General features: G+C 38.7%; 1 protein-coding gene across 7 annotated transcripts in view; it reads left to right on the forward strand.

Moving 5' to 3' along the window:
- The first annotated feature begins 834 nt into the window (after positions 1-834).
- The window catches only part of LOC110829095 (RAC family serine/threonine-protein kinase homolog), a 29,521-nt gene continuing 2,401 nt past the window's right edge, over positions 835-27,954 (forward strand). For 2 of the 7 annotated variants that reach the window (XR_015535436.1, XM_087350024.1), the window contains exons 1-13: positions 835-976; positions 2,648-2,706; positions 5,681-6,584; positions 8,380-8,515; positions 9,125-9,268; positions 11,548-11,616; positions 13,487-13,705; positions 17,470-17,585; positions 20,598-20,708; positions 21,571-21,648; positions 23,334-23,434; positions 24,148-24,298; positions 24,875-25,021. Coding sequence is in view for 6 of the 7 variants with exons in the window: in XM_087350024.1 (XP_087206150.1) it covers positions 956-976; positions 2,648-2,706; positions 5,681-6,584; positions 8,380-8,515; positions 9,125-9,268; positions 11,548-11,616; positions 13,487-13,705; positions 17,470-17,585; positions 20,598-20,708; positions 21,571-21,648; positions 23,334-23,434; positions 24,148-24,298; positions 24,875-25,021 (2,256 nt within the window). In the remaining variant the exon portion in view is untranslated. Of the gene's footprint in view, positions 977-2,647; positions 2,799-5,680; positions 6,585-7,994; positions 8,292-8,379; positions 8,516-9,124; positions 9,269-11,547; positions 11,617-13,486; positions 13,706-17,469; positions 17,586-20,597; positions 20,709-21,570; positions 21,649-23,333; positions 23,435-24,147; positions 24,299-24,874; positions 25,022-27,954 lie in introns of those variants that run through there. The other 5 variants (XM_087350025.1, XM_087350027.1, XM_087350028.1 and 2 more) reach the window with 5 other exon arrangements.

Consider the following 27,954-nt stretch of genomic DNA (forward strand, 5'->3'; position numbering starts at 1 on the left):
CTGTGGTAGCTGAATGTAATGTAAAGTAATGAAATGTAAGGTAAGATAATGTAAGGTAACGTAAGGTTATTATTATTTAGTATTCTGTCTGACGACAGGTCCATATGAACAGGATCCTTCCATCCTTTTCTCGGACTGGGACCTGTTCATATACGTTCTTGGCAGATGATCCAGAAGTGGTTTGCCATTGCCTTCTTCTGTGTGTGAATGGGATGCCACGGAGAAACCGGGGAAGCCCCCGTGTTGCCTAGACCACGGCCTTGCCCAACACAAGTTATAAATTCGGACACCGCCGGGAATCGTACACGAGACCCCAGGATTACAAGGTCAGCGTTCTAACCGCTAGACCACCGTGGCTAAGGTAAGGTAAGGTAAGGTAAGGTAAGGTAAGGTAAGGTAAGGTAAGGTAATGTAATGTAATGAAATGTTTTATAGGTAACAACAATGCTAAGTAAACAGATGGCGTTTCCTTGGTACCAATAATGCTGAGTAAACAATTGAAGTTTCCAAGGTAACATAACAATGCAGTTACACTTTTTCGTTTCACTTTTTGCCGAATGACACTGACCCGAAAATATAGACGTATTTACGTCAAAAAATTTCGGTCTGAAATGCATGCCAGAAACTTTGAGCCATATGAAAGCAAATATACATATTATCCATGATTGCTTCCGACAAGCCAGCGAGGAACTCTGCTACTAACGACATCTCTCGCGTATAGTGTGTACTTCGTTCTGGTAACTCAACTTTGGGAATGTATCCAAACAATCAACATTTGGAAACATCTTTGTTGATCTCTCGAACTGTTGTAAATAAACTATTTCTGTTTCCTTAGTTACACTCATTCCACAAAGTTAACTGGATATTGAAAGTCAACTTACATGATACACAGGAAGAAAGTTTATTGCATTCAAAAATATCATCTGTAATGTGGGATGCAGCACCAAATTGAGTTATGAAATACTCCCTGAGTCGGGTAAGTAATGTAGACGACACTTTTAATAGATTCATATTTTTCGTAAGCCTCTTGCATATCAGTATTTGGTTTTAACACTAGATTCTTTTGCATTCATATTATTGATACTATTCAGTTAGAGAGTGATGATTAACGCAACTTGGAACTAGGAAATCTGAATTTTGAACAAAGGTAAATTACTCACTTATATGAGGAAATTACATGGAACTGTAAACTTCAATTACTTGAATATAAATTTTATAACACAAAATTTGTAGAAACACAAATCTGTAAGAGGGAAGTACGCTTCGTGGCTTCTTACGAGAACTAATTTTTGCCAACGAGATTAGTTGCAAATCAGATTCTGGCAAGATTGCTCCAATAACTGGTGTAAGGAGTAGTTCTTTATAGGTTAAATCTCTGATCTATAACGAAGTACTTAAATGATATTCACATTAATGTAAACAGGGCAATTGTAAATTTAGAACAAAATCGAAATAATTTTTTTAGTGTACCATTAGAACGTTAGAGGTCTGTCAGATAAAACTGATGAATTATCAGTGTCTGTTAATAATGCACATTTGCCCCATATTCTGTGTCTAACTGAACATCATATGAAAGCACCAGAGATCTTACAGATTAATCTAGACAATTATACTCTAGGAGTAGACAAAACTGGCAAAGGGAGGAGCGATTATCTCTGTCAAAAAAGGACTTAAAAAATTCAGTATAGCTGATATAATGCATCACTGCAATGAACAGGACGTTGAATGGTGCTCTGTGCATCTAAAATACAATTTCTGCAGCAAGTACGTCCTGGCTGCACACAGAGCTTTTCGAAATACAAATCTTATACCCACAGCAGCAATTGAAATTAAAAATATAATACAATTTTTCAAATCAAATCAATCTTGTGATTATGAAGGAATGTCAACAAAGTTCCTCAAAAGCTGCGCAGACTACATTAGCACTCCCTTAAGTTAACTGCGCAGTCAATATATGTCAAAAGGAGGTTTCCCAGAATTCCTGAAATATTCACAGCTATTAAAAATATGTATAATGATAGTGTTGATTCCTCGATGTAATTTCTTTCCTGTAAAAATATATTATGTCAGATATCTCTTTAAGTAGCTGGTGGAACTGTGCATTTAATCTACTGTATTTTATTTGTGTTTTGACAGTCTACAACCTTGGCTTATGCCTATGAAGGATCTACGTGATGTAAATTCTTCTGTTCTGTTCTGTTCTATGATAACATTGGTGGAAAGAGTTTTCAAATGACAAACCAGTCTGTGGCACGCTGTAATGAGTTTGAAGTGTGAAGACAATTAAAAAAAATTCTTCTTTAACATTTGTCCGCTTTGGCAGAGTCTGCTTCTTTTTTTCCTCTCTTTTTGGAGGTTTGCGTAATCTATTTAGACATTTGATAGGACTCCTTTAACGGGTGATCAGCCCGTCGCGAGGCATCTACCTCTACACAGAGAGACGCGGACAAACATCAATGTCTTGACAGGGATTAGAACCTAAGATCCCAGTGTCCAAGCGGCACAGGGCCCACGCCTCAGACCACGAGGCCACTGTGACAGCTGTTATTTTGTAATGATGTAGACTCTAGAATGAGGGTTCTATAATTTTGACTGGACATCCGATTTGTCAGTGTCTAATGGACCTATCGCATCTTCTCTCTTCCAGGATCGTTTAATACCTGGCAAGGGCAGCCAGAAGACCCAGGAAAGAGACACCAAGGCCTGGTATGTATAGTTCACTGTTACTAGAGACAGATTCAAATTTATGCATACGTGGTGCATCAACTGCTTCGGTTAATAGCTCACGTATACTGAAGGTAGGCGAGATAGAGATTTGTGTCTGTGATCCCATGGAGAATGCCACTTCACTGTTTCAGTACGTCACATTAAAATCAAGTTTTAGAACCACATCATATGCTCTAAGAAAAGTTACTGTTGTGATATTGTGATATTCTGAAACTACCTGGTATTATTTCTGACTAAAATTTTTAAGTTTGTCTCACGTGGGTGCTGAGATGGAACAGTTAATTCGGCCCCTGTGGCCTTCTGCTTCATCCAATAAACCTAACAACGGATTAAATCATAATTAACCGTATGTGTTCAGCAATTATGAATGCTATTAGTGTTTTTAAGTCATACAACGGAATAATCCAAGCAGTGCCTAAGATAGCAGTAAAAAATTCATGGCATACTTTTAAGTACTCCACAATGGAAAGCACTCAACTAAAATTCTTGAATAATGTCCTATACATTTTTCCTATTGGCCTATTTTTCGCGGCGAATGAACTTCACTATAGGATTTATATTCCACTAGTGTCTTAAACATGATTTTCTTTCTCTAAACTTTGAAAAATTCTGTCCAGTGAAATTTCCATTAAAGATCCGACATTGCACTGTTCAACAATTGTTTGTATTGTTTTTTAAGTATGCACACCAAATTAAATTCAAATGCTACAGTAAATAAAACTTGCGGAGACCAGACGTTCACATCAAATATATTACTTCAGTCGATGTAAGCCTGTTATATATAAAGGTAGTCTCCAGTTTATTAAAAGATTTTGGGGGGGGGGGGCCAAGCGATGTCCAAAAATTTTATACGTCAACGTGTCTGAGGGTAAACAGTAAATACAAAATATGTCCCCCTTGAAGAGATGACCCAGGGGGAATTATTACATTTTTCTGCTCCAAAATACAAGCACATGAGCGCCCGGTACTTATATGACTAAATGTGAACGTGGTAAATACACAAAAAAGGCCGCCTCTCCAAAAGATAACAACAGAAAAGTTGTAGGATTCTTGTGTTTCGTAAATTAAGCACTAGGTTCTCCATATAGCTTGGTACGTAGAAGAAAACATGGGAGACGTAGAGAATGCTCTTGTAGAAAAGATAAACCTGGAAAGCCGGTTCATACTATTGGTGACATGTTCAATAACGCACATACATAACAAATTTGATGCTTTAGAATACTCTACCAGTAGCCTGAATAATGCCTATGTGTTACATACTTAAATTTTTAATTTTTTTTATTAGTGTAATTAGTTGAATAATCTTATTGTTATTTGTATTTAAATCTCTTACTCTATTCATGAATGCGTTTACGAACATCACGTAATTCTATTACGTACAGTTAACTGTTAATGTAATTGTTAATTACTTATCGAAAAGCAAAACGTTTAGTAAACCAAAACCTAATATGCACAGAAATTTTAATCAAATGTTTTTTGGATTTCGTGTTGAATTTCAAAGATCATTCCCACCATAATAATAATAATAAGAAGAAGAAGAAGAAGAAGAAATATGCTGATGTACAATATATAGTCATTCCTCACAATAAATCTGTATACTGCATGTAATTCCACGGTGGTCTAGCGGTTAGAACGCTGGCCTTGTAATCCTGGGGTCCCGGGTTCGATTCCCGGCGGTGCCCGAATTTATAACTTGTGTTGGGCAAGGCCGTGGTCTAGGCAACACGGAGTTTTCCTCTGTGGCATCCCAACAATTACTCCATTCACACACAGAAGAAGGCAATGGCAAACCACTTCTGGATCATCTGCCAAGAACGTATATGAACAGGTCCCAGTCCGAGAAAAGGATGGAAGGATCCTGTTCATATGGACCTGTCGTCAGACAGAACACTAAATAATAATAAGATGAGGTGGTCTAGCGGTTAGAACGCTGGCCTTGTAATCCTGGGGTCCCGGGTTCGATTCCCGGCGGTGCCCGAATTTATAACTTCTGTTGGGCAAGGCCGTGGTCTAGGCAACACGGAGTTTTCCTCTGTGGCATCCCAACAATTACTCCATTCACACACAGAAGAAGGCAATGGCAAACCACTTCTGGATCATCTGCCAAGAACGTATATGAACAGGTCCCAGTCCGAGAAAAGGATGGAAGGATCCTGTTCATATGGACCTGTCGTCAGACAGAACACTAAATAAATAATAAGATGAGGTGGTCTAGCGGTTAGAACGCTGGCCTTGTAATCCTGGGGTCTCGGGTTCGATTCCCGGCGGTGCCCGAATTTATAACTTCTGTTGGGCAAGGCCGTGGTCTAGGCAACACGGAGTTTTCCTCTGTGGCATCCCAACAATTACTCCATTCACACACAGAAGAAGGCAATGGCAAACCACTTCTGGATCATCTGCCAAGAACGTATATGAACAGGTCCCAGTCCGAGAAAAGGATGGAAGGATCCTGTTCATATGGACCTGTCGTCAGACAGAACACTAAATAATAATAAGATGAGGTGGTCTAGCGGTTAGAACGCTGGCCTTGTAATCCTGGGGTCTCGGGTTCGATTCCCGGCGGTGCCCGAATTTATAACTTCTGTTGGGCAAGGCCGTGGTCTAGGCAACACGGAGTTTTCCTCTGTGGCATCCCAACAATTACTCCATTCACACACAGAAGAAGGCAATGGCAAACCACTTCTGGATCATCTGCCAAGAACGTATATGAACAGGTCCCAGTCCGAGAAAAGGATGGAAGGATCCTGTTCATATGGACCTGTCGTCAGACAGAACACTAAATAAATAAAATACTACATGTAAGAAGTATTAAAACAAAATGTATTTCAGAAATAGCTGCTGCAATGTGTACCTCAGGAGCAAGGATTTTCCCAGGTACATAGAAGTAAATACCCCGTGAATAGATGGAGTAAAAATAATAATAAGTAATGTTATGAAACTTGTTTGACTGCAGGTCCAAGGTGAGAACTCCGCCTGGTACGATGTCATCATCAAAACAAACGAACGGGGAACATCTCCCTGTGATATCTTTTCAAATGGAACAACAGCAGACGAACAAAATGAAACAAGCTCACTGGTGCAGTTCATGGCCGACAATAGTCTTAACTGTGAATAAATCAGATGACATGACAATTGTTCAGAAGAAGCTACAAGACATCGATAAAGTCACTTCGGAAAGGGAAATGTCAGTAATTGGATCACAGAGTTATGAACATCTCGATAAGAAACTTCAAAAAGTGAACGAAGACAAAGCGTTGATGACTGAGATTGTGAAACTGAATGTTAAAATGGCGGGACTGACACTGCAGCGCCACGATGATGTGAGGAAAACTGAACAAACTATAGAAGATCTGAATAAGACTGATGAAAATATCAGTTCTGAAAATGAGGCGGTGCTGCTTACGATGGTGGAGCTGGCGCATCAGCAGGACATTGAAATGAAGAAAATTACGGAAAGTATAAAATGTCTGAATGACACTGTAGGCAGAATGTCGTCTAAAAATGCGACGCTGTTGGTTAAAATGGCGGAGCTGGCGCATAAACAGTACAATGAAAGAAACAAAATGGAGGAAAGAATAAAATGTCTGAATGACACTGTAGCCAGAATGTCGTCTGAAAATGCGACGCTGTTGGTTAAAATGACGGAGCTGGAGCATAAACAGTACAATGAAAGAAACAAAATGGAGGAAAGAATAAAATGTCTGAAAGAGACTACAGATAGGCTGTCGTCTGAAAATGATACTCTGAGGCAGGAAATCGAACGCCTTCGTAAATATGTTCAAGTTGACATGAACGTAATTGCCAGAAGTAAGGTAGCGGAGGATCATTTCTATGCGGCGATATTCAAGAACAGACAGGTAAGCATGATTTATTTTATTTATTTAGTGTTCTGTCTGAGGACAGGTCCATATGAACAGGATCCTTCCATCCTTTTCTCGGACTGGGACCTGTTCATATACGTTCTTGGCAGATGATCCAGAAGTGGTTTGCCATTGCCTTCTTCTGTGTGTGAATGGAGTAATTGTTGGGATGCCACGGAGGAAAACTCCGTGTTGCCTAGACCACGGCCTTGCCCAACACAAGTTATAAATTCGGGCACCGCCGGGAATCGAACCCGAGACCCCAGGATTACAAGGCCAGCGTTCTAACCGCTAGACCACCGTGGTGTGTTGTAAGCAGCATAGCCGGTCAAAAGTTGAGAGCGCGGCGGGTAGTAGAGTAAGGGGCAGTTCACTGGTACAGCGCGTATCGGGGCTGCAGTCCCCGCAGCCGGCTCATGGTTTCTGTATCCCAATCTGTTTCGTGTTAGTGTTAATGAGTGTTCAATAATTCTGTGTTCCGACTATTTTTTGTTATGATAATGACAATGACCAAAGGAAGTGTATCATATTTACAGCAAATTACTTTTCTAAATTGTTTTTGAGTGAAAAAAGTGATGTATAAAATCATGGCCACCCACTTCCATACATACAAGTAGTTAAAACATCGTCGAGCACGTATGGATTATCTCCTGATGTAAATTTACTTTTCATTTATTCATATTGTTATGTGTTGAAAAACTGTTTTGAATTTTTCCACTTGTGCAGCACTACCACTGCTTAGAATCACGATCCGCCACTGGTCGTCTGGTATAATTTACCGAAGTTTCAGAGAAACTTTGGGTGATGATGGAAGCACTAGCAACCACACTACAGAATGTTGGTTTCTGTTTTGCCAGAATTTTGTGCAGTAGCGTAGTTATGAATTCTGCACTACAGCTCCCCATACAACGTCCCTTGAACTAAGATTTTCATCCGTTCACTCCCCATTAAAGTTTGTTTTGGGACATTTAAGTTTCCCGTTTAAAGAGATACTCCACAGGGCAGTGTCTAGAAGCAGTTTGCGCAGAGTCATGGAAAAGTCGAGTAATCCATATTGAAATACACATTGATGTTCGCAAAGCAGCACATTCCGATTGCATTAATAAACAGACAATATCGCTATGTATTATAAATCAAGGAGGATAAGATGGGTGGGACACGTAGCACACACGGGAGAGATTATAAATGAGAGATCACTTATGAGACGTAGCACAGACTGGAGGGTAAAATTAAAATGGGTGTATATGGAGTGGCTTCAGGTGGCTCAGGATGGTTATTAGTGCTGGATGTTTGTTAACACTGCAGCGAACTTTTGAATTTCACAACAGCTGAGCGACAATCACCTTCTGAATGAAGGCTGTACTCCGCGGACTTCATTACCGGACATTTCTTTTGCACTTCCATTAGGGATAACGATGCTCTGCTGGATATTGACGTCATGTAAACCGGACGGTGGATGCTAACGTTTCGGAAAATCCCTGAAGATGGAGGCAGTACGCTTCTCCGAAACATCAGCATCTACCGACCGCTCCACACGGCGCCAGAACCCACCAAGTAACACCATCAACATTGTCACCGCCGTGATAATCTCAAATCTTGCATGAAGGACTTCTTGTAGCGCGTCCTTGGATACGTAAGGACTCGAAGATGGCGGTCACCCGATTTATCTGTTGTCCACAACAGTTAAACAGCCGAAACGTCACGGTTAGAGTTCCGTAACTCTGTCAGTGCGATAACTGCGCATGCGCCGTGTCTGTCGGTGACTAATGCCAGACATTCTCCTCTTTTCCAGGATCGCGCTAAGCTTGGCGACAAGAAGTTCCAGGCCGCCGTCAAAGATGATCAGAAACACCGGGCACTGATCAAGCATCAATTGAACAAGAAACCATTGCAAAAAGGTGAAGAGGTCAAACTAATTAGACCCCCAGGTATGAGCGCTTCTAGGAAACGAGGTATTAATAAACCGCTGCGGCATGAATTGACTCATGAGAGACACGCAATAAGATGTTTGATATCGGGCCACTTCGTTCCTTGTGCCAACAAGACCTGAGCTAATTGGCTTTATAGTCTATTAGTATATTTGTCTATACACATACATTTATGTTCTATGTAATGGGCAGTTCTCTGTAGCATAAAAGATTTAATTTTCGTTATATTGCATGAATTACGTGAACATGCTTACTACTAATTACGTGACGCACTTTGGGAACGTTTGCTATTGACTGAGTATCAACGAAATATGTCAGTGTGGGAGAACAGAGCAATATTTTCGTATTCATCATTCTTTATTTCTAAAACATTCGTCTATTATAAGAGGAATGGCTGTGAACTGAATTTGTTTATAAACAAACACTTGAGGAAAATGTTACTACAGGATAGTAACTTTCGACTGAAGCTATTTCTGGCTTGCTTAAATCTGCAAAATATTCATTTTCACTCGCATTCTGTAGAGGCACCTTTGAACATTGTTTTAAAATATCCAGAAGTGCTGTAAGCGTGCATGAATGTCTAATATTACATTGCTTTTGCACATTTAGATGCTAGAAATGTATATAAGGGAGACTACAAGAAGTTCCAGGTCGCTGTCAAAGATGATCAGAAACACCGGGCACTGATCAAGCATCAATTGAACAAGAAACCATTGCAAGAAGGTGAAGAGGTCAAACTAATTAGACCCTCAGGTATGAGCGCTTCTAGGAAACGAGGTATTAATAAACCGCTGCGGCATGAATTGACTCATGAGAGACACGCAATAAGAACAAAAATTGAACAAAAATTTTCTTGGATATTATTCATCGTCTACTAAATATAAAACGTAAAACTACGTTTCGGAGATGGGACTCTATCTCCGTCTTCAGGTTCCTACACAGTTGGGCCCACTAGATAGAGCTAATCCCTATCTCCGGAGATAGACAAATTTTTATTCAATTGACTCTTCACCATCGTCAAGAAGTTTTAGATTTGATAAGATGTTTGATATCGGGCCACTTCGTTCCTTGTGCCAAAAAGACTTTTGCGAATGGTAGAGATCATGAGCTAACTGGCTTTATAGTCTATTCTCTTTTTATAAAGTACTTTGTGCTGTATACATTGAGCATTAAACTTCTCTGATTACGTGGGTGTCCGTAATTTTTGCATAATGAAAGCACGTGGGTTAAAACGGGCTCGGCACTAAATTAGCATGTAGAGGCAAGGAAAGCACAGAGAATGTTTGTGAGAATTCCTGTGGTAAATAGCCACTTGGAAGACAAATGATAACATTAAGATGTGTTTTAGGGTCATACGTTATAAGCCTGTGTGGATTGGTAGTGACTGAGGATGGATTCTTGACGCAAGAGCTGTTATAAGGGACGTAGGCTACCGCCTGATATTAGTTGTAAATCAGGGAATTTATAGATCGTTTCATATTGTAAATATTACCTTTCAGTGGCGGCCCGTCCGTAAGACTTGCGGAGCTGCAGCACTACTTCTAATTTTTCAAAAATTAAAAAAATATTTCTTTTGTTTTTATATAATATGTAACACTTTATTTCCTCTATATCATTATTTTAATATTGCCCCTTACACTGTCATTGTCCACTAATCGGCTGAACTGACAGTAAGTCCGCGGGCGAGGAGTGCGAAGCAGAACGGGGCTATCATCCGGCTGCAAGTATTTCAGCGCGGCTAGCCGGTCAAAAGTTTTGAGCGCGGCGGGCGGTAGAGTGAGGGGCAGTTCACTGGTACAGCGCATTTCGGGGCTGCAGTCGCTGCAGATGGCTCATAGTAAACACGCTTGCCAGTTACCACGTGTTTTAGACTGGTTTTTGTACCACAAACTGTTTCGTGGTTATTGTTAATGATTGTTCAATAAATCTATGTGCTATTTTTTGTTCCGATAATGATAATGAGCAAAGCAAGTTACTTTTCCTAAATTGTCTTTGAGTGAAAAAGTGATGTAAAAATCATGGCCTCCTCTTCCGGACTTACAAATAGTTGAAACAATGTCGAGCACGTATGGGTTTTCTCCTGATGTAAATTTACTTTTCATTTGTTTATATTGTTTTGTGTTGAAAAAATTTCAAATTTTTTCCCCTTCCACAGAACTACCACTGCCCAGACTCACTGGTACCTTTATTGTTTTAAAGTACCTCGAAGTCTTATATATTTCATACATAATTTTTATTCCATTGCTCTTGGTACAATTGAATGCTTGATCGTGAATGCTGTAAAGGGCTGTTTAATTTGACAACTTCAGCGTAGCCCTTATCGGGAAGCTAGTAGTTGCTCAGTCAGCAGTGAAATTTCCTGTGTTTCATAAAACACGATCATTCATAGTCGTGTTCACCAAATCTAAATGCAGTCCCTGTCCTGCACGACACAACTCTCCTTCCTTAAGATCTATTTAATAATATCTTCCGCATCTACGCGTATGAGTCCATTTATCCCCTCAGGATTCCCAAAGAAAAACTTTAAATGCATTTCTTATAGCCCCATCTGTGCTAGATGCCCCACACTTCTCATCGTACTTCATTTTGTAATCCTTAAATTAATTACTGAAAGTAACTAATTATGAAGCTACACATTAAGCAGTTTTCTCCAGTTCCAACTGATTCACCCCTCTCAGCTAAAAATATTTTCCCACGCACCCTGTTCTCAAACACCTCAATCTGTGTTCTTCTCTTTCTGAGAGAGACCAAGTTTCGCACCCACAAAACACAAGTGTTCGTATATTTCTGTATGTACGTTTACAGATAACCGGCAGAGAGAAAAAGATCCTGATTTGATCTAAAAATATTTCATAAAATCCTATAGACGGTGACGGAGAGAGACCTTTGTTTGAGGTGGCATTCCTCCCTAATTTCAATAAACGGAGTGTTTAATTTGCGGATTACGTCGTTTACTGTGTAAATTATTTTACTAATACATATAAAATAAAGCTGTATTAGGACATGCCTGTAGTTATGATACTTTGTTACAGTCGAACCATGTTTGGCCCGCCTTCCAAGGCTGAATGATTTTGAGGCACTGCAACATCTAGGTAAAGGCGGTAAGTAGAAAATTCTGTTAATGCCTGGCAAATAAGTTCCGCTTATATAAAATGCACCTCAGTTTGTGAAACCATCTAGCGGAGGTGCACTAGGAACAATTACAGATGTTGCAATTATTCATAACTGCAGAAACATAAACATTTTAATCAACAGTTACAACTGTTAGTGTATTCAAATATCTATTATTATAAACTGATAAAAATAATTCAATAGAGGTCCTTGCTGCCTCCATCATCAACATCCTGATGATGGAGGCAACAAGGACCTGTCAAACGTCGATAAACTTTTACCAGACCGCATGGCGCGACAACCCAGAAGACAGCCATCTTATAACTCACCACTCTGAAAACCTAAAATCCTGCATGATAAATAATTGGAATCTTCTTAAACTCAGAGCCAAATCTTGATCAATAATTTTCTGCAGAAATCACGTATCAGAATTATCACGAATCTTTTCTTGCTTCAAAAAGTCATAATTAGCGGTTTAAGATTATTGGAAACAGCTCTGAACATTTTATGCCTGAACTAAGGCAATCAAAACATTTGCCAACAATATTCCTTTCCTGATGGCTCGCAATATTACTGAATGTCATCCTAGAAATGTAGTACCACAAATGGCAACCATAACAAACCATCATGTCTTTATCACAATGGAGTATAGGGGCATAGATACAGTCCACAGATCAGGAGAAAATCCCTGATAGGAATGCGATATACGCGCATGCGCAAGATTTCGCGGTGAGTGACGACCCATCCTAAAAGCATTCGTTTCACAATCACTGAACGAACAACAAACGACAGGCTTTCATGTGCTCTAATGGGTACAGCTTTAAGTTTACCTCACAGTGGCACAGTGATTTAATCTTGAATATTATCGCAACACCCGCAGAACACAGTACAGGTGCACTCACTACACGCTACTCTTAACTGCTTGATGTTTTCAGTCTGTGTAGTAGCGTAAAAGTATGACGTATCACACTTCCCACCAATAGCAGCCCTCTAGTCCAGCTGATAAGTAACATTCCCCCCGCACCGCACCAGAAACGACTTCCACCAGCAGGGCTTTTCTCGTGATCTGTGGACAGTACACATCCACGAACTCTAAACCTTAGAAGCAAATGCATGAACCACAGTCACTCATTTTATGATCCTCATGACTCACTGATGCGAGTCTTAGATAACCAGCCAATGAGGAGAACCGTAATTTTATCGCTATCTTCAATCAAATTTGGAAAGAAATATAACCTAGTTGTGCACAGATGAATCCCACATTTGTAGATAATATCTGTTTCCTGTTTTCTTTCCACATTAATGACATTTAATTTTGCACTGTGATAACACCATATGAAGTGTTCCACCATCACCATTTATAATTATGAGTTAAAGATAATCTGAATAAACAAAAGTTTTATCAGTGAATATTATGTAAGCAGTGTCCATTGTACGCCCACAAAAATTGATTTGGGTTTCAAAATTTTGCTTATTAATCATACAGTTCAGAGTTCCTGTGACTGGGACAAAGAACTTCCAAAGAAGATGCAACAAGAGTTAAAATTATGACAAAATCAGAAAGTTATGTTGGATTTGATCTTTTTTCTGTCATTCTGTAGGCTGTTCGTAGTAGCTACTTGAAAATACAGGCTGTAATCATTTGGAACGACATATATCACTATGGTGGGGAGTCCGTTTAGAATAGTAAGCCTATACAAAATGTGTACAGAAAACTTTCCTTTTCTTTTAGTCATGAACATTTTATAGTACATAAAATATTTATACAGAATTCTAATCCTTATGATGGTACAGTCTACAAATATCGGAGCTGATTGTTGAGCAGAAAGCAACACGGAATTTAACTTTGTACTGTTACAGGATTTGGAAAAGTTTACCTAGTTCGGAAGAAAGGTGGCATCGACAACGGTGTATTATATGCCTTGAAGGTGATAAAAATAGCAAACGGTGCATTGCGCAGTAATGAGCAGGATCTGTGTAAAACAGAACGTGCTATACATAAAAAAGTTTCTGGAGCTCCATTCCTGGTGGGACTCAACTATGCATTCGAGACAAAATCAAGGTTGTTTCTGGCCTTGGGTAAGTATTATTTATTTATTTAGTGTTCTGTCTGACGACAGGTCCATATGAACAGGATCCTTCCATCCTTTTCTCGGACTGGGACTTGTTCATATACGTTCTTGGCAGATGATCCAGAAGTGGTTTGCCATTGCCTTCTTCTGTGTGTGAATGGAGTAATTGTTGGGATGCCACGGAGAAACCGGGGAAGCCCCCGGAGGAAAACTCCGTGTTGCCTAGACCACGGCCTTGCCCAACACAAGTTATAAATTTGAGCACCACCGGGAATCGAACCCGAGACCCCAGGATTACAAGGCCAGCGTTCTAACCGCTAGACCACCGTGGCTAAGTACAAGTGAAAAAATTGTTCTTGGATCAACACTGTTTTAAGAAGCGATCGATTGGGTGGGATGATCAGTGGCGCGGAAGAAGGCTGTTTCTGGAAAACAAGACGCTCATTATTTTTAATAGGTACACGTAATAGAAAGGAACGTCCTTGTGTAGGTCCTTTACTTCAGGTACAGGACTAACTAAAACTATTAACCATTGTTCTTAATCATTGTCTTAAAAATATTCCCTTTGGGCATAACTCTCTTTATTTTGAAGTATCAGGCAGTACGGTTACATCTTGGAATGTATACAAGTATTTATTTGCCTCACCATCTTAAAACAACTGTACGAAAAGGAGACAAATCTTTTATGAATAATTACAGGTCTATGTCACAGCTAACCTCCTCCACTAAAGTCTTAAAAGTTTTCTACAATTGGTTTAGCCCTTATATGCATACTGACAACTTCATAGTTCCCGAATAGTTTGGCTTTAGGAAAGCTTTATCCGTAGAAAGTGAAGAACTGAAACTATCAGACAACTTACTGAGAGGTATGAACCAAAAAATGCATGTTTAAGGAATATTTTGTGATTTAGAAATTGACTAAGTCAGAGGTTCCCAAACTTTTAAACCTTGCGCCCCCCTTAAAACATTTCATAAATTTCACAAACCCCTTCCAGAACAAGTGCAAGCAAATAGTATAATTTTTTTTCACAATTTAGTACATATTATTCAATGCATTTAATTTAAAAAAGTATAATAAAATATACGCTTCATACCTGGATTACTGGGATGGATGTGCTTCTGTGAACATAACTTATCATACCGAGGTTGGAGTTTTGAAATGACCGCTCTAAGGTCGTTTTCCAGGTTCATCGTAGAACGATACTTTGTTTTGATGGCTGCCATTGCTGAACAGCCTCAATCAAGCGAAGGATGTTAAAAATGTTTCTCCATATTACGTTAAAAAAGTTTTTCATACAAACAACACGCTCCACCTAGAGAACCACTCGCGCCCCCCAGGGGGGGGCGAGCCCCACACTTTGGGAACCTCTGGACTAAGTAAATCATGAAGTATCTTATTGCCTAAATTATATTTATTAGGAAATGCTGTAAACTCATTTAGATCAGCTCCAAATTCCCTCTCCAACTGCAGAACAGTGACACATGGAGTTCCCAAATGGACAAGTTTAGGGCCTTTACCATTTATAACTTACGTACGTCCAAATGACATTCCTTCAACTATAAAAACTTTATGAGGACCCATAATATTCCCAGATGACACTTCTTCCGATGGAAGGAATGAGTCTTTTGACCCATTCTGAGACTGAAAGAACTGTTGTCTCCATCTTCTTCTTGGACGTCCAATGTCTCATCTTGCAGTAGGTTGATGGAAATATGTTTGCCATAGCAGTCGTTCAGGAGGCATCCTCTCTACAGAATTGAGCCATCTCTTTTGGTATTGTCGTATTTCTCCCACCGTTCGTTCAATGTTTGGTTGTTTTCTTATATCATGACCTCTCATTTTATCTCTTAGTGAAACTCCAACACAGATGTCAGAAATATCCTTTCGTCTTCTCTTATTATCCACGTTTTGGTCCCATACTGTAGCACATGCCTTGAAATGATTTATGCAATTTAGTGTTATCTTTTTCCTCGTGTTTTTCGCAAGTATCTTTTAATGTATCTAATTAACTTATTATATTTTTGCACATTGCCTTCTAGGCCCATATTAATTTTGTATATTGATATATCACCCTACATACTTAAATTAACTTGATTGTGCAATCACAATGTCATCTGTGACTAACTTTGCTCTTCTCATATACTTTCCTTCCACGGCCTGTCTTAGTTTTATTAATAAATATTCTCATGGTACATAATTTTAATGTTTTATTTAGTTATGTAACGTTTTCTTGTAAATGGTCTTCAGTTTCTGCCAAAAGTGCCTGCTTATCTGAGAATAGTATTGTGTTTATTTATTTATTGTTTTCCAGGTGTATAGTTTTGGGATATGTTGGTTTCCTCAGTGTTTATATCGGATTTTATGGATAATATGTAGATGAGTCAGCAAATGTAAAATTCTTACACCAACAGAAGACCTACACTGAAAGAATAATAATGAAAAACATGATTCAGATATTAAGTGGGGAATTTTGTGTATTTCGATGAATGTTTAATATTGTCAATATTTACACACTAACAGCAATGTAATTCACAATATTTCATTCCATAGATCATCTGCCAACCTAAACGCATACAAATGTTTCTTTTGATTAATTTCTGTTTAAAAAGTCTAGTAAACGTATTATCTGAGTTCAATGGATTTATATCATCACTAACATTGGCATACCTACTCTATAACATTGCATTTAGTAACACATTTTTATGTACATTAAATATTTATATTTTGTGAAACCTAATTAATATTTCAAATTATACTCATCTCTTCTTTTGCATTTTGATCCATTCAATATCCTTTGGTCAATCTGATTTACTGTTGGATCCATGGAAAATACTGGGTGCGGCAGAGGAAACCCATGTTTTTCGAATGGCTAGTACTCGGCAAGGAGAAAAGTGGGGGACTTCCGCCCCTTGCTAGTAGACAGCTTAGATGATGCAGTTTCAGTAGCCATGGCACCGTGGACCAGCGAGCATCTGTTGTTTGTCGTTGAAAATTATATCAAAAGTGGTAAATCCGTAATTGCCGTTCATCTCCCGTTTCGGTGATACCCCTTGACCTGTCCGTATCTTAGCATTTAATAGTTTATATAGAATTAAGTCTTGGTAACACAACCAGAGTATCAAATATTAAGATTGTTCGAACAATGGGAATATTTATAGTAAGGGGTAATATTTTAGGTCATCATTCAACGTGACGTCACTTCCCCAAGGTCGAGCTAGTTGTCTTCGACAGATAGGCAGTGCGCGTGTGTGTAGCATGAGAGAAAGGATGCGATCATGAAAAGTAAACTTGTCTGCATGTGCTGCCGTTCTTGGTTTGAAAAATTTCGGCTAACACGTGTTCTGTGGAGAAGTGTTAATACATTGTTTATTTTCTTTGTAAGAAATCGCTTTTATAGAGGAGATTGGTGTATATAGTAAGCTGTAAGTCCGTATCACAGTAAAATAACAGGACAGGTTGGTGTATCATTTACCACAGTTAGAAGGATGGGAGTATTATTTAACTTACCTCTCTAATATCGTGTGCATGGTCTTCCTTGGTTTGCAGGAAATATCTCGCAAAGAGATGTAGTGCAGATTGTGGTTTAACCCCGATTGGTGGAAGAATCAGTTGCTTCTTTGTGAACTTTCCTTCAGTTTTTCAACCTTCTGCAGAGCGCCATTTTCAAGCAACACTGATGTCAAATCGAATATGCAACGCACTGATCTTCATCGACCTGTAGTAGCAGTAACTGTCCTTACTCTAACAACGATTCATTATTATTGTTCCAGACTTTTATCCAGGCGGCGATTTGCGGACTCTGGTGAAGAAGAGGGCAAAATTTACAGAAAACACAACAAGACTCTACCTCGCTGAGATAGTCTTGGCCATAGACTACCTGCATAAGGTAGGTAATCATACTATCACAATATAGTCGTCTTCAACAAATTGCATAATATGTCGGTGTAAAACCAAGAAATACTTATACTGTGTAGCCACAGAATTTTTCCATTTCATTTCTTCACTATACGTAAAATCATTTTTAATTTCTATAAAAAATTTATAATGTTATAACTAAGGGTAATTCACCACCCACAACCCTGCCAAACAGAAACTAAACGAGCGAACTGTAATAGTTTACTGTCACTTTCCATACCGACATTTTCCTTCTCACCGCCACTTGAATTCACTGAATCTGTAACCGGGTGAATAAAATCAAGGTCAGATGTTTGGAAGGTCAGGCATGTTCAGTAATCCAACAAAAACATTACGAGATCAAAATCATACAAAAGACTGTAATGTCAAACAGGTCTATGGAAGTAAGTAACATGTAAACAATACGAAAATGGAGCAATGAATTGTAAATTCTTGGCAGTGCCCTCGTTTGACTCATATGAGGTCTTATATACACTGAATTATGAATAGCAGCTAACAGAGAATGTGGATAATTCTAAACCGAGAAACACAATAATTCCTTACAAGGTATCTTGGAAAATCCAACTGGGTGAGATGGCAGATTTTCTCTTTGGACAGCCACCTCTGCCCGAACACCCACACAGATACATTACATCATTATTCATAAGTATTGTCCATGTCACAGACTTAAGAGTAAACCATGTTTTAATACGCTTATGTTTTCCCTTCGAATGACCAGTACTCATAAATATTAATGTTAACAGTGCACCTGGCGTGTTACTGCGGGAAATTTGACATACGTATTTTGAATATCAGAAATTTATTATCATTATCATATTTAAACCAAACATCATCACTGAGATTCGAAACCCGAATTTTTTGAGTTTGTGAACTTACGAGGTGCGATCGGAAAGTTTAAGACTGTCAATAGAGGGCGAACCGGATGTAGTACGAGCTTCTGCCGCTAGGGGGTGCGGCCTACATTTATAGTGAATCAGTGTGCCAGCCGGCATCATCGAATTAGCATTTGTTTCTTAGTTACGGGCGTTTTGGTAGTGCATTACACCGACCCTCCTGCGATTTCGGAATGGCGTGTGCATCAAATTTTGCCAAAGACTCGCCAAAACGGCTACGGAAACCTATGAAATGCTAAAGCAAGCATTTGGGGAGTCCGCAATAGGTCGTGCACAAACTTTTGTGTGGCATTCACGTTTTAAAAATGGCTGAACCTCTGTCGATGATGACGAGCGTTCTGTACGACCATCTTCGAGCACAACGCCCGAAAATGTTACGAAGATTCGGCAGGCCATTCACGAAGATCGACGTCGTACCATCAACGACTTGTGCGACATTGTTGGGATAGGCTATGGGACCTGTCAGCTGATTCCAAAGGAAGAACTCCACATGCGACGCATCATGACAACGCGCCAGCGCACACCGCCCTCAAAGTTCGGCAGTTTTTGGCCTCAAACACCATGGCCGTCATCCCGCACCCTCCTTATTCGCCGGATTTAGCTCCGTGTGACTTCTTCCTCTTCCCAAAGATGAAAATTCAAGCTAAAGGGAAGGAGATTTGAGACGATAGAAGAGATTCAGGCAGAATCGCAGATGGTGCTTGACAGGCTGACAAAGAAAGATTTCCAGGGATGCTTCCAGGCTTGGCAGCGGTGCTGGGATCGTTGTATTCACTCCCAGGGAAACTACTTCGAGGGTGATGGATGAATTTAATACCTGAGATAAGTGTACGGGTTTTTATAGGCGCAGTCTTGAAACTTTGCGATCGCACCTCGTAGTTTCTGTAATCTTCTACCTCATAGGAAATAATTTTCTTATTTACACCATTCTTCATTTGTGCTTCACTGGGACTCAAACACAAGATAGTTTTTGTGGTTGTGGCCATTTCTTCTGCAATTACCTTTTTGCAACATGCCCCCCCCCCCCCAAGATGCAGAAACAATTATTGCCGTGTTTTTAAAGCAGGACACATTTTTAGAGTTTTTGCCCTCCTAAAATCTCATCTGCATTTCAAAGAACTAACATGCCAATTTGGGTGCAAATTGGTATTACCCTTCTTGAACTGTAAGAAAAATATGCACAAACACATTTTTAATCTCTTAAAGTAATTGTACCTGTAGCCATACACCCTACCATGTTAATTACTAGACAAATGAGGCAGCCACCTAGGGTGGAAAAAAATCGAACAAATAAAATTAGAGGAGGTAGGAAACACAGAATATATTAAGCATCTAAAAATAGCAAGAGAACAACCCAAGGATAAGATAAAAGAGTTTGTGTTCCCAGTCTTGCAATATGCTTAGTATCATATACAAATAACTGGCATGTAGTGCAGTGGACATTGTGACTTGTCAGTACATTTCCAGACAGACTGACTTGTGAATGGGCACATTTGATAATTCAGCATCACAAATTACACAACAAAACTTGCACTACCAGTTTCCATTTCACTTCTTTGTAATTTTTTATTGTTCTCTGTACTCGTTTCCTTTAGAGTCTCTAAATTCTAATGTGTATTTCTTTCGATAAGATATTTCGTGTAAAGTGTTGAACAATTACATACAGTAACATATTCTCATGTGTGTGAGGCGTAGGGGTATCAATGCTGAAGGTTCGCCCAGGGCGTCAAATACCCTTGTGTCAGCCCTAAACACATAAGCGACAAGGTAGATCTTCACTCACAAAAATTAAGATTAATTTGGGCTTGTGGTATTTAATTTAATCAATAACAATACATATGACATGTAACAGAAAAGCAAAGTAATGGAACCACATCTCGTAGGATTTGGGGTTTTCACAGCTTTCAGTCTGAAGATTGCTGTCTTCTGGGTTGTTGCGCAATGTAGTCTGGTAGATCTACCAGACTACACCGCACAACAACCCAGAAGACAGCAATCTTCGAACCACATCTCACTACCACAATAACAATGCTACATGTTCAAACTTTTATCCTCAATGTGTAAGGAGTTTGTTAATTTGTTTCTTTCAGATTGGTGTGATCCATCGGGACCTTAAACCAGAAAATATATTGATTGACTCTGAAGGTCATATAGCGGTCACAGACTATGGACTATGCAAACAGTTTCCACCAGATACAAAGGTACATTTAATATCCACGTTGAATTTTGTTGAGTTTAAATACAGGCTCATATAAACTGGAAATATATGAGCTACATGAACCACTGTCTGTCAGGTAGTACTCTTTAATTGAGCAAAATCCAGGTACAATCACCATAAAGTGTGGAGAGGTTTCATGTGCCAGGAATTGGACAACACATATTCAAGCTCTTTCTCGTGTGTCAATATTGAAGGGAGAGTAAATCTAAAGTATGTCACCAGTTCTTTGAATTTTGACAGGGTGAACTCAAAAGTGCAGAACTGTAATACCTTTAGTATCTTTGGGTGTAATAAATATGTGATACTATTTAATTCAGAAATCATTAACATACTATTTAGTATGCAAGTTATGAAATATATAACATACATAAACCTGTGCCTTACTTTGAGGAGAGCGCTTTAGTTATAAGTGTTTAAAACAAAGGCTGATACTGGAAACAAAGAGGGATAAAGCAAAGGACTAGATTTGAAATTATATTATAATGTTAGGATATAGGATAGTGAAATTAAGGAGATTACTTACAATGGGTCGGAGATGTAGGGAGAGAAAAAATCTGTAGAATATTCTTGAGAAAGGAAATGCTTCAAACATGGGATGGTAAACATCTTGGAAAGTGCCAACTTGGAAAATCGTAAAAAAGAGGGAATACAGAATTAAAAGGGATTTTAATTGAAATAGGTTGTGAGGGCAGGAGGTAAATGGAACTGGCTCAGGATTGTGTGTCTAGTGGAGGGCTTCAGTAATAGCCTTGCTCAAAGCTTTTTTTCTGTTTACAAGATAGTTAGTTTATAGTTGTGTTGTCTCAAATTCCTGTCATAATTATTTAAAATCTTGTCTTCTGCAGGTCAAACGTGCTCGTGCATTCTGCGGCACAAGAGAGTATGTGGCTCCAGAAATGATTCTGCGCAAAGATTACGGCATGGTAAGTACCTTGACAGTATGAAGATAATGATTTCTTTGTTTTCTGTATGACTAGTGTAAAGAAGCATCACATTACAACAATCAGAGGATTTGGAGAAACAATTAGTAACTCCATGGAGTTCATAATGACACATGCATAAACTGGTTACTATATGATATAAGTGGTAGAAAAGTTAAACTGCCTACCAACATATTTGCCTGAAAATGAAATTTAAGAGACAAGCACAAGGCAGGTGAATTCAAAGGTAACTGCATCTTATCCTCCCAATGGTGGCAAATACATAGCATCCTTGATATATCCCCAGAATCAATAATCAAAAGGAACAAAGTGAGGCGAATGAGGGGGCGAAGTGACAGGCCTGCCACTATGAACACATTTCTCTGGATATTTCCTATTTAAGACATTAGCCATTTCCTTGTGGTGTTCCGTCTTGTTAGAACAGCATCGGGACTCTGTTATTCCATAATTGGCGTGAGGAATTCCTCCAACACGTCTAGGTACACTGTGCAATTCACATTACATTTGGCAGAATACAGAAGGTCCAAAAACATTTTGTTTGAACAAATTATAAAACGTGTTAAAACATGGAATGTCTCTCATAAGTTCAATAACTTCGCGAGCATTCTTTTGCCACCATATTCTCAGATTGTGTTGATTAGCATTTCTTGATAAGTGGAATATGGCTCCATCACTAAAAACAATGTTGGCTGTGTAAATTTTATCATCTTCAAATTTTAAAAAAAAAAGATCAGATCAAAATGTATAGCAAACTTCTTTTCCTTGGACAGTTACATGTTTCAACAGTTGGTATTTATATTTTTACTGCTACCTTTACAAATGCAGCCAGTGAGATTAAAAAAATTTACCACTTGTAAATCAACATTTTTGTTGGCAGTTCTCTTCCAAACGCTATATAAAATCTGCTTTACATTGTAAACACAAACCTGTGCTTGTGAAACTGCAGTATGCATTTGGTTTCTGCAAATTGAGACATTTTAAGAACTGTGAATGCTGTGCTTCAGGCAGAACAATTTGGAATTTCAAGCAGTACAAATTATTAACTTCATCATATAATAACCTACTGAGTTGCGTATAATTTTAATGTCTTTGCTGTTCGTTTACAGTACGATGGAAAACATTTTATGTGCACAACCTATATATAGAAAGCTTTTGAACTAAACTAAAGATGAACATTTATAGTAACTTTTCACAATAAATAGCGCTAATGAATTCACACCAATCCAGATGAAGAAGAATCATAGGCTCTCTTGCAACTGAATCCTCAAAAAGATTCTCCCATCAGATTCACATGAAATAGTTTCTCAATTATCCTGACTCAAATGCTGATGTCATTTAATGTCAAATTAAACGATAATATCACTATATAATGTGCATTGTAAAGTATAGTTAATGAAGTGAGTCTTAAGGTTCTGTCCAAGCATTTGCAAGCAAAAGCATAAGAAAACTCTGTCTATGACTGGCTAGGAATCAAACTATATGAAATAAATAAATGAAAAAAAGAGTACTTATCACGCAAAGGAATAATTACATATAAACCTGAAGGCAAAAATGTAACAGTACAAATCATACCACAATATTTGTTTCTGAAGACCCTTTAAGTATGTTAGTGTGAAGAAATAAAAATTACTAACTGCAACTGATGCCACAAGATTGAATTGTTGCAGGAAGTTGACTGTTGGAGCTTGGGAATCATCGCTTATGAAATGATGGCTGGACATATGCCCTTTGTAATTACAGGAAAAGAAACCGTGGCTACCCTCTATCAGTAAGTGTATAGAATTTGGGAAGGGATCTGATGTATGTGATACCTGTTAACATAATTTTCCTTTGCTCAAAGTTATATCTTTAGGTCACTGGCTACGGACTGAAGAACAGAGGCAGAGGTTTTTCCTCTAGCCTCTGCGTCCAGACTGACTCTGGGGCTCACCCAGACTACTATCCGTTGGGAACTGGGGTCCTTTCCCCAGGGGGGTAAAGCTCGGCCAGGGAGTGACGCTGATCGCTCCCCTCACCTAGTGCTGAGGTTAAGAATGAGTAGGAGCTAATGCCCCCTCACCCAAGTGCCTACATGGTGTATAGCGGGACAGAGTTACTTTTCTTTTTTACAAAGTTATATCCAAATCAGTTTGTGGCTAATGCCTGTCTACTTTAATGGCAATATAGCAGGTGCACACATTTGAAACTTGAGTAGAATTGACCTTAGGAAAGAAACTGAATGCAAGCACATCCGTAATCACAACCAATAAGAAAGAAAGTTTCTGCAGGCTGACTGTCAGGGGCAGAGAAGAAAAGAGTTCCAAAAGCAGAAAATCATAACATCTTTGAAATGTTTAACATGGACCTACCACAGATCTGAGTGTAAATTAGACAGTGAACAGGCTAATTATAATAACTTTGACAGCCATTATAATCACTAAAGAAAATGAATATTTAATATGTATTTAATGGAAAATACAACAATGTACCTTTCCTTAACAGCAAAATTACACAAGAGAAACCAGTAATTCCTAAGTATTTCTCGCTCAAAGGGATAGATTTTGTCGAAAAACTTTTGGAAAAGAATCCTTTAAGACGGTTGACAACAAGGAAGATCCCTGCACTGAACATCAAGAAGCATCATTTTTTCAATGTGAGTTCAATTGCTGTTTGTTATCACATAATAATGGGTTTCAGTACTAAACTGTGCTTTGTCCATGCACTGAGAATATCAACCAGAGCGAACATCCACACAGTTTGAGATTTTTTACAGCTTCTAGATGATGTGATTTTTTAAAATATGAATAAGTAAAAAAATATAATTACATCCTCAGCAGAAGAGCTTTTGTGTAAGAAATGTCACACGCCTAACAGTGTCAGTGCATAGATAGTAGGAACACAATAATAGGTTCAGGAAGATGGCACACTGGACCGTTACATCAGAATTTCAGTAACATGCTCTCAGTACATGCCACTAACTTCCTTTAGAATTGGAAAACATGATTAATTGTCCTCAAACATTCAGACCAGCAAATGCAGTATTGTTCACTAAGTTCAAGCACAGACCAAAATTCAGGGCCAAGCAGAAGACTGCATTTCAAACTCCTTGTACTTTCCACACAATTTAAGTGTCTTATAAAATGAGATGTTCCCATTTCCATCTTGTCACATCTTACTCTGCAATCTGCATTCTGGTTCATACTACTAACGTTTGTTCTTCATCCTACAGGGTATAATCTGGCAAGATGTGGAAAGGAAAGCAACAAAGATGCCGTACCGTCCACCTTTTGACATTAAAAATGACGCCAAACGTGTTCATGACAATTTGAGCAAGGAACTTCATACTCATTCAAATTGTAATGACCACATAACCCAGGTCAGTAAAAATACACTATCTGACATTTTGGTACATTGTGCACACCAAAAAGGTTTATTTATGGTGCTTCTGTTACCTGCAGAACAGCTGTTTGATGTATAAGGCTATATTGCCTTGAAGGCGTTAAAGTAATTGAGAATGTTTTGGGCACTTTAACTAATATGATTCATGCAATTAGATTAATATTCACACTGCTGTAATCATGAAGATGTCTATGGGCATAAACAGTAGTTATTGAAGAAATAATGGGTAAACAGAAGACAAAATAAGAATAATGTGAGGGATTTCAACCCCTGATAATTTATCTTATGACTAAAGAATCAGTCCACTCTTATCCTGGAAGTTTCTTAAAGTAATGTCATTTGAAATAATGGAATTGCTTTTTATTATGGAAGTCCTGAGAACATTCTTCATTAACCAAAAAATGTTACTGAAAAGTGTCCTCATTCTGTTTTCAAATAATGAAAATTTGTGGAAATGTTATAATAAAAATAATCTAAACATCTAGGACAAATATGAGAATGAGTTGTATTCATCAAAGAAAAGGAAAGAGTTTTCATGACATGGGTTTTGAAACATTTCTTTTCTCAGTTATAGTATTCTTTTCATATTAAGTTTGAGTGGATATTTCATAGCAATTGATCATATGCCCTCCACGACTTCCTGAATGTCTGTGTAGACTGTACAATACAGCAAAAGAGGGAGGAAATTGTAGAACATGTACATCCATACACATATGATGTAAACATGTATAACCGCCATGGTGGTCTAGCGGTTAGAACGCTGGGCCTGTAATACTGAGGTCCCGGTTTCGATTCCCGATGGTGCTCAGATTTACAGCTTTTGTTGGGCAAGGCCGTGGTCCAGTCATCACGGAATTTTCCTCCGGGGTTTCCCAGGTTTCTCCGTGGCATCCCAACAATTCCTCCACTTTTATCATCATTTCGCAAAAAGGGGGTCACAGCAGGACCGTTAAATGTCGCGATCCCGGTCGAACCCATGTACTGATGGGTCGTGAATCTTGCTAATCAACAATGCACACCATGCTGGATACGATGTAAACATGTATATACATGCTTATTTACTACATTCCAGAGATCCATAAGTCAATAGGATGTAGAATAATTCATAATGATACAATGTGTATACACAATGCACATACAATATAATGTGCTACATGCCAGACTCAATTAACTAACTACTTAGATGGCTTACGGAACCCGAAGGTTCATCACCGAATTAACCCAAGCCCTCCACTGGTCACTGTCTTGGGCAAAAAAAAGCAGTCACCTTCAACACCTATCTCCCATAGATCCCAATTGAGACTATTCTCCCATCTACCTCTAGGTCTCCCCAGCGGTCTCTTCCCCTCAGGATTCCTTACCAATACCTGGTGAACACACTGTGTCCCATCCATGCACGCTACATGCCCCGCCCATCTCATTCTTCTCGACTTAATCACCATGACATTATTGAGGGAGGAGTGAAGATTTTAAGCTCATCATTATGCAGTTTTCTCCATGTCCCATCGTCTTCTCTCCTATGCCCAAATATCCTCCTCAACACCTGCAATCTGTGTTCCTCCCTCTGAGTGAGAGACCATGTTTCGCACCCATACAAAACACCGTCAAAATTATTGTTTTGTATACTTTAATTTTCAGGTTCTTAGATATCAGACGGGAAGACAAAATATTTTTAACTGAGAAGTAGCAAGCATTTCTGGAATTTAGTCTCCTCCTAACTTCCTCATGAGTGTCATTTTCATTTGTTATTGTTGTTCCCAAATATTTTAACTTTGTAACACTTTAAAAGATATTATTAGCCACTTTAATATTCATACGCCTAGTCACTACAGGCCAAACCCAGGGCACTTATTCCTCCGCAATGATTACTGTCATTTTCCTCATTGTTTAAGACAGACTACATCATTGCTGTTTTCCAATCTTCAGGCATCTAGTGTGACATCTGGCACACAATTCAAATATGTGTGAAAGTATATTATTTTATTGTAACTGACATCTTCAGATTTGCAAAGTCATTATTTATTATCCATCACCTGGCTTCCATCTTTGTGGGGTGTGTGGATTCATCTGGCTCAGGTTGGGGGCCAATGGCTGACTTGTTAACATAATGAAGAACCTTCAGTTTTCATATAAGCAAGGCTTAATTAGCTGAGCAACTATTAGCTTCTCAGAAAGGAGTCTGTTGCATGAAGCCAATTTTGTACAGGACTACTTAGAAGGCGGCGAAAACCCACAACCGGGTTGTAGAGCCGAGAAACAACAACAACTTAGAGACAAGATAAATGTTTAAAGTACAAACAACTTAAGTGACAATATTCAATGATGACACATGAGCCAAATAAATATTTCAGAAATGTTCACAGTGTTGTGCCAACTTAAATACAGATGACAGAAATTACATTTAAAAAATTCATCTAAAGGCACAGACTGTAACACTAGACCATGCACAGTTAACTGCAAAATTTTAATATGTAGTACATTTAAATTAATTTCTTAAATATCATTGTGAATATACTAAAGCAGTATGCCTCAAAGTATTTATAAGTGTACAAGTCAGTCACAGAGACGGAGGATGTCCTAGAAACAGTGAATAACAGGCCAGAAACCTAACATCAAGTTGTTGTTGCATAAAATATTGACTCCGTGGAGCAGATTATATTCAACAAGCTGACAGTGTACTCAGCTAGTTAAACGATTGGCAATGTGAATCTTCTCTCAACTAGGGTTGTTGGAATCCTGCCAGATTTCCAGCTAAACTCCATATCTGGAGGCCTCCTCCTCCCACTTCCAGAGGAAGCGCCATGCAGTGGCAACTCGGTCAGGATCACTGATTGACTTTTACCTTCAGACACTAATACAATAAAGAAATATTTTTAATTTTTATGGGTGTAGTCTAAGTTCTACCGCGAA

Source organism: Zootermopsis nevadensis, unplaced genomic scaffold (assembly GCF_977971745.1).
Source record: "Zootermopsis nevadensis isolate Lab colony 2312 unplaced genomic scaffold, Znev_1.0 Znev_ptg000017l, whole genome shotgun sequence".
Lineage (NCBI taxonomy): Eukaryota > Metazoa > Arthropoda > Insecta > Blattodea > Termopsidae > Zootermopsis > Zootermopsis nevadensis.